This window comes from Schistocerca americana, chromosome 4 (genome assembly GCF_021461395.2).
Source record: "Schistocerca americana isolate TAMUIC-IGC-003095 chromosome 4, iqSchAmer2.1, whole genome shotgun sequence".
Lineage (NCBI taxonomy): Eukaryota > Metazoa > Arthropoda > Insecta > Orthoptera > Acrididae > Schistocerca > Schistocerca americana.
Window position 1 is genome coordinate 774846706 of NC_060122.1, and position 16831 is coordinate 774863536.

Sequence of the window (16831 nt, forward strand, 5' to 3'; positions counted from 1 at the left end):
CTCCAACAAGCAATTAAAGACTGCAGTTATCCAAGTCTTGCTTGTTTGTTCATATATTTCTGACCAAGTTCCATAACTCCTTCAAAATATCCCGTTAGCCTTCCCCATGTCACTAACTGGACAGACCATCCTCTCTTCCCTTATGTCATTAGGCATCTAGACCGCTCGCTGGACGCAACAGCTGTTAGAATTACTGAGCCAGTAATTACAGAGCCAGTTTCATGGGAACACAGGTGCAGAGTGGCAATGTGTTGCAATGACCAATTGTCATTGGCAACCCTGACCAAATGTGTGTTGAATGCTGTGGAAGTGTACATGGCTGAATACAAGGGAGCCAGCTAAGCACTATGCCCCATTGAATATTGGTCGGTGCAGATGGGAATTGCAGCAGTGGAAGCCTTTATAAAAACTGGTTCTGTCACAGAGGCTCAGCAGACATTGTGACGAAACAGTAATGGCCGCCATTTGGCTGTACCTGACAAGCACAGTATTTTCAGGTGGGTGACACAGTGGAGGGCCACGGGCAGAGTTTTGAACTGGCAGTCATAAGGCAGGGGAAGACATATTTGAACATGTGAAAACCTGAAATTAGAGCCACATCACTTGAACATAGTCCCACACATTCAGCAGGGCAACAGGCACAAACATTACATCACAATGTCCGATGTGCCGCTTACCAAACGATTTCAAGTTTCATCCATATTAATTGAAGATGGTTCATGAGTTGATATATTAATAGGCAAAACAGACTTGTGAACTGCACTGATATTCTTGCAACAATTAATGGAGACACACTGTTTCTTTGCCTACTGTTGATGTCCAATGAAGCAAACTTTTTCAGGACCAGATATGTTAATAAGCAAAAATTTTTGTAATCATCTCGGAAAAATATACAACGTTTACATGAAAAGCCCCGGGTAAATCCAAAAGTTGCGTGGTAAATCGAGTTGGCAGCACCCTATTTTTTTATGACATGTAGCAACAGTGAATGTCGACCACTATTGCAAAATGTTGCAGAACTTCCTGATTCCAGGAAAAAAACGAACAAAGATTGGATTTAATGTCCTGTCAACATCAAGGTCATTAGAGATGGAGAACAAGCTCAGATTGTGTGAAGGATGGGAAGGAAATTTGTCATGCCCTTCCAAGGGAATCATCCCAGCATTTCCTGAAGCAACTTAGGGAAATCACGGAAAATCTAAATCTGGATCGTTGAATGCGAGTTTGAACCATCATCTTTCTGAATTTGAGTCCAGTGTGCTAACCACTGCACCATCTAACTCGGCCTGATTCCATGATTACGGACAGTAGGGCTGCTGACGTGGTCATCTCACTCCCCAGATTTAACAGCTGCAGATTACTTTCTGTAGAGTTATGTGAAGGAATGGATCTGTGCCAATCGTTTGCAAACAATTGATGGAATTAAGACTGTCACTAGCCATGAAATAAGCACCAGTCCACAGGATACGTTAAGACAAGTTATGGAAGGCTTCCTCCAACACCTTCATTAGAGTATCCATGGAAATGGGTGACATTTAACGGTGTAATGAAATCTACCAAAATGTGTTACATACCGTACTTTAGAAACTGACAATTTATGTCCTTGTATATCATATTATATTAAATTAACTAATTGCATCTGTCAAGTTTCTGTTACATTTGAAGTTGGTAGACACAGTATGTGACCCCATGTACAAGTTTAATGCGATTGCAGAACACTGATCTTATGCATTTTAATGGCTTTTTTTTTTTCCAAGTCTGATAAAGTCTTATTTTCTTATCATGCAATAACCCCCAACAATTTACATTACCTGTGTAAATTTCAATATCTGAACTCCCCTACACCTCTAGGTATTCATTGTTCCCTTCATTATCAAAATAAATAATAAAAGGACAAAACATGTCGCACCAATCTATCGCTCAGCCTCATTACTTAAAAATGAAGAACATCAATATCTCTTTAGAGTTATGGCAGCATATAAATCAAGTGCAGCATAAATGGTATACTTTTATGATGATTCTTTCATGCATTCCAATCCTTTTGTTCAGCAGTTTGTATTAGTTTATACTGTTTTCTTCTATAGTGTATATCCAACAATGTAAGAAATAAAAGCTCACATTTGCATGTTTTCGTTGAATTTCTTGCACACTGCCCAGCAAATATTCATATTAAGTAACAGGAAAAAAGTGGCAAAGTAAAGTTACACTGTATTTTTACCTTGCTGGAAGGACATTACTTGTGACAAGATTCTCAAGAAGAGAGAGAAGCAGTTTCAAGCGGCTGTGATTGGTCATTCCAGCTGCTGTCACAAGATATAGCTTTACAGCTGCCTCCACTTGTTCTGCAGGCAGCCCTGTCAAAGTTGTTTGCAGCTCCTGTTGAAAAGTTTGTATTTTTGCAGCCTCATATTCAGGTCGATGCACTAAGCAACAGCTGAATGCTTCCTCCATCATGTCCACTTTCTGTAAGCCAGAATAACAGGTTTACAACTTGTTCCAATACGGGGGGGGGGGGGGGGGGGGGGGGGGGGGGGGGGGAAACAAGAAAATTGCAAACACAAGTGACCGTGAACATACAACTACTAAAACTTTATTCTCCAACACAAAATTAAAAAGAATACTATAAATTGTTTTAAAAATATAAACATGGATCTAAAGCAGTTGTCATTTAAACATCTAAAATATTCAATAATTCCCACTATAAAAAGGTTTTAATCATGCCTTTGACGGGCAGGGCTCATCTTTTGACAAGACAATTTTTTTCTTCCAACCAACATAATCAATTGTAGCTCCCACTTTCCCAATGCATCAAAATAACGGCTCTTGTAACTGTCTAAACTCTATGGACACATTATATATATGAAATATCTGTATTAAACTGTGTATTAATGAAGAAGCATTAGGACTGTCATGCATTTTATGTATACTCCGAACAACTGCCAACACAGATACATCCATATGTGCATACATGCACAACTGGACCACTGATTACATGACAGCATTATAAGGTGCACATTCAAAATAAACATTTTATACTGAGAGCTATGATTAATATCTGCTTATAGTGTTATTATATTACATTATTTGTGTTCAATGAATGCTTCATGGGATCCTAAATAAGCACTTTCATAAGCAAAACACGTTTTTTTTTAAATTTTTTTAATTTTTTTTTCTATATACATGCTCCAGCTATTCACGTTATAGTGCCATACTTAGCTACTGTTTACCTACTGCTACATACTTCACATTCATGTAATTGTCATAATTATTATTCGACATCCAATGCTAGATAAAAGCCTCTTGCAGGCTTTTACATGGTCTCTGGTTACACTGACGGCCACTAAAATCGCAAGATCATGAAGGTATTAAACTAGCATAAAGGTAACTACATGCTGGCATATGGAAACCATTAGCATTTCAGCGCAATCATGGAAGTTAGGTAATAATAACACCATATACAACATTTATGTAAGAAAACATTATGGAGAGGATTTCTCATTCAGATATTTCAGCTGAATGTTGTTTGTTTGTGAGAAGATCATGTCACGCCTCTTGCAAGAAAGAGAAACATGTACAAGCACATGCCATAACTCAACAGCCATAGGATCGTTGCCTACTGAGACTGAGGTTTCTCGTACTGCTATATTGCTGCATTTTTTGGTTCATACCTGTGACTGCCCTGTGAGTAATTGAATTGATGGGTTCAGGAGGACCAGGCAGAACATCTATGGTCCCACACAACTAATGACAGAGCGGACATTCTTTGCTTGGCCATATTGGATCTTACAGCCTGTCACATACTTTTAGTCAGAAAATGTGCTTCTTTGCAGCAAGGCAAGTAACCAAAGAGACAGTGCAAAATCATCTGAAAACCACAGACTATCACCAACACAGTCATTGTTGCGGCTTCTTTTACATAGCAACAGAGAGAGATCTGCCCACAATGGTGAGACCGACATGCAGGTGGCACCATATCATCTTTTCAAATGAGTTACAGTTCTGCGTACAGCACGATGATAGACATACCAAAGAGTGGAGGATCTGAGGCAATGCCATATTGCATTTGTCGCCACCATACAGGTCAAGTAATCAGGTCAAGCACTTCGTGTGATGGTACGGGGTGACAATGGGTACATAACATGATCAACTGTTTCATCCAGCCAGTAGTCCGATGGCAGCCGTTACATTTCTGACTTGTTAAAGCTAGTCACCGGGCCCTGCCTTCAGAGTCCCTACAATGTTATCTCTCAACAAGATTATGCAAGACCGCATGTTATCTTTGCTGTCCTGGCTTATCTTCATGCAGGGATGTTCAACTGTTGCCCTAGTCAGCATGTTCTACAGATCTTTCACCCACTAAAAACATCTAGCCACAGGTTACTGACACACTGGCACATCACCACTCCCCAACCACTAAGATAGACTCTGGTATACAGCTGAAGCAGCATCAAATGATATACTGATACCTGTTATCCAAGCTCAGTTCACCTCAATGCCCAGCCGGGTTTGTCCACAAATGAAATTCAAATTTAATCACATATTCTTCCTATTGTAGTGTATGTACACAATAAGAAAAACTTCATTGTTTGGTATCATTTCTGGTGATGCAATTTCAATGGCCAACAGTACTTACACATCCAAGTTACTCCTAAATGTCTTTTAATGTCATCTACCTACCTTCCATCAGGTTGTCATCTTAGTCTTTTCATACCACTTGGAATCAAACAAAGGACCTCCATAGCTCATCTGCTATCAACTCACATGGCTACACGCTCTGCCCATCTACATTTAATTCTCATTACACTTGTAATTATGTCTTCTACTTCATTCTGTTCATTGATCTATTTGTTTGTTTTCCTGTAACTCCTAAAAATTCCCAAACGGCATTTCGCTATTGTTTACTGACCAACCCTAAGATTCTGAATGATTTTTGCATCAATTAAAAGCCCCTATCTCTCAACCATCAACCATGCACTGCCTTTAAATGTCCAAAACACAAAAACTAATCCACTGTCTCTATTACTCCATTGTTAATCTGTGCTATTTTCTCTTTAATATGTTGTTTATACTTTATCTGAACCATACTGAAATTGACTACTTGCGAACGTGCTCTATTAAGTTCCTCCATACATTACTGAAGTTTTGTCTGCAATATAGGGAAACAATGATCACTAACAAAATCTGTTTCATTAACATGCATTCCTTCTTCATTTTCCCACTTTAAGGATCTGAAAGCTCCCTCCAGAGCTACTGAGAATGGTGAAATGGCAGACATGTCACTTTCAAAGAAATAGCCTGAGAAACACATCCATCTATCAGAGAAGTGAAACTTCCAATAATGTGTTGCAGTGGGGATGGAATACTGCAACATAGAGGAACGTCGAGGTACAATGACACACATGCTGTCCCAGAAGGCACGCAGCTGATGACACACACAACCTATAACCACCTCCAGCATTTACATTAACTTATGGCTAACCGTCTCCAGCATTAATATCAGCATGTGGCAAGACTCTTCTAACTAGGTGTCAATGCAGCACTGTATTAGTCAGCTGTGTGTGTCTTCACCACCTGACAACATAATTCCGAATGGGGCACTGTAAGCAGGCAGATTTGATGACAACCCAGCAACAAACAGTTCGGTAGTGAATATGTGTACTGGTTAGTGCTTCCACCAGGCACTCACTGAACACACTTGTTCAGGTCTGAGGTTCGACACCACCGAGCTGCCCATGGAATCACGTGAATGCTGCAGGCACACATCAAGTCACCACAATCTGCGCTAAGTGTAGTTGTTCTGGTCTGCAAGACTGCTACACTGGCCTCAACTGGTCGCCACTGTAGCACACTGTCAGTAAGCCACTCAGTGATGTAAAAGACTGTCATGCACAGCTGCCTCCATTGCACCATGTATGAGGGCACCATGGGCCAACGAAAGGGTATGCACCAGTGTGGCCACCCTCATCTTTAATGGACTCCTGACTCTCTCATCCACTGATTGTACTCACAATGTGTGAGTGAGAGGTTAAACTATCCTGAGCAACCAAAGAAATGCTCCTCCAAATCTGAACAACAGACCACTGAATCAGCTGGTTACAAATGGTGACAGATCAGGAATGCCACATGTGGTGGCGTGCTTATAGTCTTCTGACATCATTATAATTGATGTCAGGAAGTTTGGGGGGTGCTGTCGCCATCACAACTAAAGTCAGTGTGTCAATGGATCACCAGTATAGGAGTTTAACCTGCTGACGGGTGGAGCAAGAAGCAGCAGTGCCAGCAATGTGGGACCAAACGGGGACTCCAACAGCAGCAATACGATGGCAGTACTTGTCAGGAAAGAGCATGTTTGAGGCAATTGGGATCATTACAGTTTCATTTTTTTCATCATGTTTCTCATTTTCCCCCCCTTTCTCTTCCACTGTTCGTACAGTGGAAGCAAAAATGGCACCAGGTACAGAGGATGAGGAGATGATAACCCGGGAAGAGATCCAATGCTTACTCAATTGGGTTCTCAAATGTAAGCAGATAATATTGAGTTGCAGACATATTGATTTGTGTAAGGAGCTACAAAAGTTGTAGGAAGAGAAAAGGGAAGATCTGCTAATGCTTCCTTACCCATCCTAGGTACTAGTACCACCATACTAGTTACTTCTTTTTCAGTCAAAGAAAAATATTATGGCATTCATGAAGCTTTAGGAAACTGAAAAATCAATACCCATGATATTACAGACAATGACAAGTTAATAAAGCCCTTATACATGAAGCAGAACAAAGGATACTCAATGCATTCCAGTGTTGTTTGTAAGCAGTGAAACAAAAAGTACATAGTGCGGCCTTCACAGTGAAGATAATGAGAAAACCAGCAAAACCGACAAACTGTGAAACAAAGGAAGTGCATTAAATTACATAAAATCCGGGAAATCCACAGCATACGGTAACAATAAGATAAAATAAAACCCACTGTTGATGCTGAAACTGCACTGAAACATGTATGGGGAATAAAATCAAATTAAGAAACTTTGTTTTGCTCAAGACACACCTTCTACAAAAACAAATCATTCCAGTGGGTTTTGCCTGCTTAAGTTTCCCTGTAAGGGATGAGCAGAATTTCCAAAATCACTGAACAAAGCCGTGGCAGATGCAACAGCTCTGGCAGAAACACAGGCAGTAACCAGACCTAGAGGCAGGAAGGTAGAATTTAACAAGAAGTAACAGGTTAATGATGTGGTTGGCCTGGTCAAATTTGGTGCAATTGCACAGAACTCCAGTGTACTTATTGCAGACAGACTGGCCATTTGGAACGAGAATGTCACTGGAGGTTTAAGTGTAGGGAAAGTAAGTAAACAAGAGGTGGAGTTTGAGAATCACTATTAAACAAAAACAGGAGCACTGCAACCACTGTGTGGCATTCCTTGTAAATGTAAACACAGGAAACCTGTGTGCAGAAGCAGTGAAAGATTATTTTCTTAGTGACTCTGTAAGAGGATGCGAATCCAAGTTTTTTGTGGATATGGGTTCACAGTTATCTGTGGAAGTCAAGAAGTACTTGGAGTATGAAATTTGAACCTGCCTTGTTGTCAACTGAGTGGAGTGGGTGGAGGTAATGTGCACTCATTCAATTCGACATTTTTGAAATTTCAAGTGGGAGGGAATAGTTTCTGGGCTTTCCCAGACATTTTTCCTCGAGTCAGTAGCAGATATGATGTCATTCTTCTTCTCTGAGTAAACATCAGGCTGAAGTGGATATGAAATGGTTGGGTGGTAGACGAGGGAATCGGGCGGGGGGGGGGGGGGGGGGGGGGGGTTTATGGAGCTAAGCAACACTGTCATCATTTCCTCGATCCATGGGTAGTTCATTCAGAGTTAGTGACATGTACATGTTCTGATGATGAAAGTATGCAAGCACTGAGGGCAATACTGGCTCCAGAGCTGAGAAAGAGTATGGAGACATATATGGATTGGGCAGGTATGTAGGTCAGAGCAGATCAGAAGGGTCACCCAGGGTTCATCCAATGGTGAGAAAAGCCCCACTTTGCATCTGACCCCTGCCAGCCCAATGAAGGACAAAGATAAAGACAGTTATAGGGTAAAGAATGTCTCCAAGTCAGTAGATTCAGAACTATGAAAGTGAGAAGGCTAAAAATGTAATGGACATCAGTTGGACCATCAACAATAAAAACTAAAGAAGAGAAAGGTAAGGCAGCAGTTCTGCATCCCACGGGCTCTGCATGCGATGGAAATCGGCACATCCACAGCTGCCCATCCCCTGTTCCAGTATAGTCAAGGCCTAAAAGAGCATCCACTATTTAACAGAATGCTACCTCTAAAATAGAAAATAAGGTGTGACAGAAAAGGAGACAAACTACATCACAAAGCACTTAAAACAGAGTAAGAGAGGGATGAATGAGTGAGCTGGTCAAAGATGCAGGGTCAGGGGTCCCCCAGACCCAGCATTCTGCAGGAGAGACACCAACTCCAACCAAGAAAACACACGGAGAACATTCCAGGGAGGAGAGGCAGGGATCCTGGCAGAGGGCTGCAAAGCACAATCCAGCTGGTAATCCCACCTGAGGGCAGGTATCCTCTGCCGAAAATCCTCATACACAAAAAGAATGGGAAACATTGGATGATCAGGGAACTGTCGAAAGGCAGTTGTATGGAAAACCAAGAGTTACTACCATCGGAGTTGAAGAAGTAAGACACCCCCTTCAGCAAGGTGACTATATATGGAGATAGTCCAAAAGGCGTCACTGGGCAGATGAACTCCATGATGATGGACTGGGTCTAATAATTTCAAAGCTGAAGATGCCAAATAATTTCAGAGCTGAAGGTGCCACTGAGCCATAAACCTGAGAACTATCGTAGTCCAGTTGGGATGAGAACAGGGTCCTTTAAAAATGGAGAAGAGCAGCACAATCCACACCCCATGATGTGTGGGCAAGAAAGCTGAGAGTATTAAGCTTCCACATGCAACTAGACTTTGTTGATGAGTATGGGGCAGCCAAGGCAGCTTTTTATCAAAAATAAGGTCCAAAAAATGGGACTGTGAATTGTTCCAAGCACTGGGTACCCAAGTAGAGTTCTGAGTCAGGATGGACTGTAGTATGACAACAGAAATGCTTGACCCACGTTTTTTCAGGAGAGAATTGAAAGCTGTGGGATACGGTACACACAGAGGTCCATTGGATGGCATCTTCGAACAGGGTTTCAGCCAAGGCTACTGAGTGGAAGCTGTACCACATGCAAAAGTTGTCAGCATACAGTGCAGGGGTGACCAGCAGCCTGACAGAGCTCACTAGCCCACTGATGGTAATGAGGAACAGAGTGCCACTCATGACAGATCCCTGTAGGATGCTCTTCTCTTGGATCTGTGGAGAGATGAATGAAATACTAATTCAAACCCAGAACAACCAGTCGGATAAAAACTGATTAACAAAAAACAGTAGGGAGCCTCAAAAATCCTAATCGTGGAGAGTAATAAAATGTGATGGCACCAAGTGGTGTCGTATGCATTACGTACGCCTTGAGTGGCACTGAAATGGGCAGGAGTATCATCATTGAGGAAACACAGATCATGGTCAGTTATAACCTGTCAAGGAGGAGGCCCCTACCAAAGTGGGGGTGCACACTATAATCCCTGAACAGGAGAAAGGGAGGCAGGGGAAGGGCCCCTGTTGGATAAGGTACTCAACTGGTCAACTCAAGGTAAGTAAGTAGCCTTCCTGGAGATTTGTGAACATTGCAAATGGTGGTTGCTGAGGTCGTCTGCACTCACACTGCTATTGCTCCCACATGATGTGGAGGGGAATCCTCACTCCAGTCACATCTGTGCGAACCAATATGCAGACCCCTCCCAGATGTCCTCTCAGGGCCAGCATGGATCTGACAGATCCACAATAGCCACAGAGCACTGGGAATGAGCATCAGTGAAATGTGTTTCTCGTAGAGCAACACAAACTGCAGAAGAGGAGGAAATAAGGTGGTGTTGTTCCACCGGGTGACGGTAATATCCATTACAGTGCCACTGAATGATTACATTATGGGTGTCCAGGTTAGGCAAGAAGGGACCATCCCTATCACCAATGGCAGTGAACACACATCAATGAGCATTGGTTTAGAATCCAACGGCGTGGGAGGATCTGCTCCCGATTCTGTTTCTTCTTCTTCTTCTTCTTCTTCTTCTCCTTTACAGCCTTTAGTGTCCAGGATTCTTGCAAGGGCCTAGCCGCAATGAGTGTGGCGACAGACGAAGAATAGGCAGCCCTGTGACCCACACGTCATGATTCCTTCAGCCACCGGCTAGCATCGGGCTTCTGATCTGTGGATGCCCAGGGAGACAGGTCCTGAGAGGGAGCACTGTCATCAGTAGATGCAGGAAGGGAAAGCTACTCATCCGGCCAGATGTGGGATGTGGTTACCGAAGATGGTGCAGCAGGAACCAAAAGAGACAAGGGTGGTAGTCAATCAATTTACATCCCATTAAATAAATAAATAAAAATATATAAAAAAAATTGGGGAAAAGGGTGAATGTGATGGTTGGTTTTCCGTTAAACCGACACACAAACGTGGTTGGTCACATGGACTGATTTCGTGGAGTGATCATCCACAGTTACATTTTGGGTCTGCCGTGCAGCAGGATGACATAATCTAAGTGAACAGCATCGAAAGCACTTCATGGACAGTGGGACGTAACATTTCACATCACTTTTTCCAGGAGATCATTCCCTTCAAAGGCTTAGATAAAGGCATCTGTATTAGTTCTATTATCATTTGGATCTTTATGAATATGCTGAACAAAATGTAATCCTCACAGCTAATTTTTAGTCATACAGCCCCTCATCTGTTTGAAGCACAAGTCTCGGCAAAAGGTGATTCTTGGACCACACTGAAAGTCATGTATGGGGCAATGGTCACTGATATGTCACCCAGACACCCATATGCCTGAAGAGCTGTAAATTGTACAGCAGAAAAGGCTTTATTCAATAATTATCCATCGTGCATTTTTCCTAAAGATTCAACTTCTTCAAATTCGTCTTCAATATGCTCCACAAAAAATAATGGCTTTGTTGTATGTAAAAGTGTCCTCACTAGTACATAATAAGTGCTGGATAATTTTTTTTTCTCCTATAAATCTCGCTTGTCCTAGCCAGGATAGAGACATTAGTGTGTCCAAATTGAAGTTTGGATTCCTGTCTGATGAGATGGCCGGATCAGAATGGCCAATGTTCTGGTATAATTTAATATGTTTCACGTGCAAAATGTCCTGATTCAACCTACTATGATCAAGGCTCTTCCCACAGGTACCACCCAGCCACAGCAAAGGCCATCTGGCAATGCCTGTTGCCAGCAGTCCTGGTCTCCCAGGAAGATGGGCATCTACTGTTTGGCACATGTAGATGTTGTCCACGGGGCTTGACCACAACGGTAGATAACCACTCCACTACATCGGATGGGTTACCGCCTTGGCTTTGAAGTGCAAATAGGAGCCTATGCTGGTATTGTAAGCAGGTCTTTAATACTGCATGCAATAGGCGCTATTTAAGGTGTTCTTCCCAATTCTACAGGAAAATTTGGAAAGTGAAAGGTCAAACCTGGAAAGGGGCCACAATTTACTTCAGCCAAAAGGTGGCAAGCAAAAGAATATTCCAAGAAAGGGAGCAGAATCTGGTGGAATGCTGGGACAGCATCAAAGGCTGCCACCATGAGAAAGAGTAGGAAAAGGAAGGACAGTAAGAGATGAGAGAGAACAGCACAGGAAGGGAAGTAGGTGCTACATTCACTTGGGGCCTCATGTTCGCCACATACATACTCACTAAAGAGTCGCGAGCCTCCTGAAGAATCAATCTGAAACTGTGCATAGTAGAGCTGTAAGGTACATCATTCTGTTTAGCCACTATTGCTGAAAATACTTAACTGTTACATGGCACACTCATGGTAAGGGGAAGTGACCTAAACTGCATGCATGATCCCTTAGGAACAAATCTTGAGTTAAAATACCAGATAGTATAGGAAAACTAGTCAGGGTGGATGTAAGAGCTGATTTGCCAATCAATACATTGTTTGTAGTGGAACCTTTAGCAGACAGTGATGAATAGGGCCAGGTGAACTATTATGGGCATCTTACTGTATTGTGCAGGCAAGACATTGACAGGAGCCAGGTAGTGCACTAATAGCCAACCTAGAGGTAATGGCAGAGGAATATTTGGACAGGGAGTTAAGCACGTAACACTCCAAGTTGGAACAGTATGCCAATTTAGCTGCATAGAGGCCTTCACCATATTCGTTCCATCTATCCAATTTCTCATCTACACTTCAACTGCATAATTCCTCCTGCACTCTTAATGTTGACATCTTTGCTTTGAATTTCATTGAAGGTTATTTTGACTTTTCTATCTGATGGACCTGTCCTTTAAATGACCATTTCTTTTTCTATATCTTCTCTTTTTTCCTGCAGTCATTTTGCTTCAGCTTCCCTCCACATCTTATTCATTTCATTCCTAAGTGACTTACGCTGCTGTATTACTATGTTACTGTCTTTTCCTGAGCATATCTGCAATGGTTTCTTTTGTCAATCAACTGAAGTACTTCGTCTGTAACCCAAGGCTTCTTCACCATTGCCTTTCTGGTACCTACATTTGTTTGTCCAATGTCTGTGACAGTCTTTCTTGGAAAAGTTCATTCTTCATCAGTTGAACTGCATGCTGTGGTATTCTTTACTGCAGTATCTACTGCTTCAGAGAACTTCAAAAACAACTTATTATTTCTCAACAATACCAGAGAAGGAAAGTTGCTACTCACCATATAGCGGAGATGCAGAGTCACGATAGGCACAATAAAAAGATTCACACAATTAAAGCTTTCGGCCATTAAGGCCTTTGTCAGCAGTAGACACACATACACACACGCACACACACATACTCACATAAATGCAACTCGCACAGTACTTCAGGATCCCACTTCTTTCAATGCTGATTCTCTTAAACTTCAGCCTTGTTGGTACATCTTACAATCCAGTATATTATTCTGGTATATTTGTCTCAGCATGATCTAATCCTGGTGATATCTTCTAGCGCCTCCAAGTCTTTTCCAAGTATATCTCCTCCACTTGTGATTTTTGAACAGTGTATTCGCTTACAAGCTGAAGTTTACTTCAGAATTCAATTAGTCTTTCTCCTCTCTCATTCATAATGCCCTTTCAATCCCCGATGATTATTAGCTTATCATCTTCTTTTACATATTGTGGTGCCAGTTCAATGACCTCATATATTCTCTCTCTTCATCTTCTTCTTGTGATGTTGGCATGTATACCTCAATTAGTGTTGTTGGCATTGATTTGCTGTTGATGGTTTTGGAGGGTGGGGTAAATGTAGTATGTCAGTGAGACAGGAACCCATAGCACACATTGAAACTTTTTGCCCTCCAGGAACTAGAGCAACATGCACAATGTCACCTCATAAAGCTCTACACCCTGTGCACTTCCTACTCCCACCTTGGAGTACCAGTGTCCAACACCTCTACGACAACCTCCAAACATCCTCCACATCCCCTCACAGCTGACAAACCCTGTCTCACAGATCTACAGCATTTATCTCACCCTCCTAAACTTCCTCCCTCCACCACACATAATCCAGAACTTAAACAGACCCGAAACACAGTCACAAACCTTTCCTAAAGAAGCCTTAGCCCGACAGAAATATCAGTCCTTTCCAAAGGCCTCTCCTTTTGCCCCCACTCCCAAATTCAATCATGCAGGACTTGTTAAAGACCTTCTCTCCTCCTCCCGGTCCTTACAGTGGAAACGCTTTCTCGCAACCAACCCTACCAATCAGATACAACCAAAGACCAACATTGAACCCTGCCTAGCTCAGTTCACTCCTCCACCCAACTGGGATCCACCCCCATTGCCCCCAAATCACCTGCTGTTAACTTCCCAGAATTTCTTAACCTCGAACCTTGTCTCACCATCATTCCCCAAATCCCTCAATATGGGAACTAACTTTACATCCGTAGAAAGAACCGCAGTACACCATCTAAAAACTGATCTTGATATTGTAATCCTACCCACGGACAAAGGCTCCACCACCGTTGTTTTGAGCCACAAGGATTACCTGGCAGAAGGACTCCACCAGCTGTCAGATACAACTACCTACAAACCTTGACACAGTGACCCCATTCCAGAAATCCAGCAGGATCTCTAGTCACTCCTCAAATACTTAGGCCAATCCCAGAACCTCTCCCCGGAGTCCATCTCTCTGCTCACCCCTACCTCCCTCCGCACTCCTACCTTCTCTGTGCTTACTAAAGTCCATAAATCCAACCACCCAGGACGCCACATTGTGGCCGGTTACTGGGCCCCACTGAGAGAATGTCTTCTCACAAAGACCAACACCTTCAACCTATTATCCAGAACCTACCCTCCTATATAAAAGATACCAACCATTTCCTCCACCGACTCCCCACAGTTCCTGTCCCTTTACCACTTGGTGCCCTGCTCGTCACTACTGATGTCACCTCCCTTTACACTAACATCCATAATGCCCATGGCCTTACCATTACTGAACACTACCTTTCTCAATGGCCGACAGATTCCAAACCAACAACTTCGCCTACTCGCCATTACCAACAATATCCTCACCCACAACTATTTCTCCTTTGAAGGCATTACTTACAAACAAATCCAAGGTACGGCTATGGGCATCCGCATGGCACCATCCTATGCCAACCTATACATGGGCCATTTCGAGGAATCCTTCCTAAACACTCAGAATCCTAAACCCCTCACCTGGTTCAGATTCACTGATGACATCTTTGCTACCTGGATCAAGGGTAAGGACACCCTATCCACATTCCTCCAGAACCTCAACAACTTCTCCCCCATTTGCTTCACCTGGTCCTACTCAACACAACAAGCCACCTTCCTAGATGTTGACCCCCACCTCAAAGATGGCTACATCAGTGCCTCCATCCATATCAAACCCACTAACAACCAGCAATACCTCCACTCCGACAGCTGCCACCCATTCCATACCAAGAAGTCCCTTCCATACAGCCTAGCCACACGTGGTCGTCGCATCTGCAATGATGAGGGCCCTCTTGAAATATACCGAGGATCTCAATGAAGCCTTCACTGACCATAATTATCCTCCCACTTCTTGTAAAAAACAAATCTCCCGTGCCTTATCTTTCCAGTCTCCGACACCTCCCAAATCCGATTGTCCAGCCACAGAGGAGCATTCCCATCATAACTCGGTACCATCCAGGACTGGAGCAACTGAATTACATTCTCTGCAAGGGTTTTGACTATCTCTCATCGTGGTCTGAAATGAGAAATGTCCTGCCCACTATCTTGACCACCTCTCCCACAGTGGTATTCCTCAGTCCACCGAATCAATGCAATATACTAGTCCATCCCTATACAACCCCTGCTCCCAACCCCTTACCTCATGGCTCATATTCCTGTAATAGACCTAGAGGCAAGACCTATACCACACATCCACCGCCACCTACTCCAGTCCGGTCACAAACATCAAAGGCAGGGCTACCTGTGAAACCAGTCATGTGATCTACGAGCTAGGCTGCAACCACTGTGCTGCATTCTATGTGGGCATGACAATCAACAAGCATGAATGGCCACCGACAAACTGTGGCCAAGAAACAAGTTGGCCACACTGTTGCTGAACACGCTGCCAAACATAACAGCCTTCATTTCAATGACTGCTTCACAGTCTGTGCCATATGGATCCTTCCCACCAACACCAGCTTTTCTGAATTGCACAGGTGGTAACTTTCCCTGCAATATATCCTATGTTCCCATAACCATCCCTGCCTCAACCTTCATTAGTCATTGTCCTCACCCATGCAACTCCTTCCCCTTTCCCAAACCAGCACTATACAGCCCTAATTCCACCATCAGACCCAGTCTTTTTACTTCTCTCCTTTTCTGCTACCACTCCTCCCTCCCCACTTCTGCCCTGCCCTCCGTCTAACCTCCTGACTACACACAGCTGCCCTACCCCCTCTCCACCTCGTCCCTGTGCGCTCCCCAGCAGCACTGCACTGTCCACTACCCCTACCCTACTATCCCTCCACCTCCCCACCCCTAGTCGCCACTCCCATCATGCACTGGTGCTGCTGCTCACAGTGTGGCCTCAGTTGCCTGAGACTGCAGTCATGTGTATGTGAGTTTCATTTGTGTGTGTGTGTGTGTGTGTGTGTTGTCTATTTTTGATGATGGTCTTACTGGCTGAAAGCTTTATTTGGGACAGTCATTTTGTTGTGCTTATCTACAACTCAGCATCTCCGCTATATGGTGAGTGGCAACTTTCCTTATCACAATATAATTTTTGAATCCATCTGAGTTATGTACAGACTGTAGTTGGTTAATTGAGCTTATTATAAGCTGTGCTACAGATTTTAAGGAATATGTATCCTTCAAGGTATCTGACCCACATGCTTTGCTGCCAATCATTCTCAGTGTCATTTTCTTTGCATAAAGTCACTAAAGCTGATTTTAAGAGGCCACAGAAATTCATCATCACTACATAATTCAACTAGTCAAACACTTATACCCCATTCTCTGTCCAGAGGAATTGCTAGCCAAATTAGACAGCATCCAACACACTAAAAAAATTGATTTATTCATTGCTTATTTGCAATAGTCAACACACAGAGAACTGTAGAATATATTATTAGCTATAAATACACTGTTTGGTATGTACAAGTATAACAGTTTAATGGTTGGTGTCACCATTACTTCGGCTACATTCAAGGAATACCATGAAGAACTTATAGAGGACTTCCTGCATTGTGCAAACTATCTAGCAGAAAT

The 16831-nt window shown here is 42.9% G+C and overlaps 1 protein-coding gene across 1 annotated transcript in view; it reads right to left on the reverse strand.

Moving 5' to 3' along the window:
* LOC124612408 (mediator of RNA polymerase II transcription subunit 23) overlaps positions 1-16831 on the reverse strand; it is a 191425-nt gene that overhangs the window by 149405 nt on the left and 25189 nt on the right. Inside the window, exon 2 of the mRNA XM_047140601.1 lies at positions 2219-2463. Coding sequence (XP_046996557.1) covers positions 2219-2463 — 245 coding nt within the window. The remainder of the gene's footprint in view (positions 1-2218; positions 2464-16831) is intronic.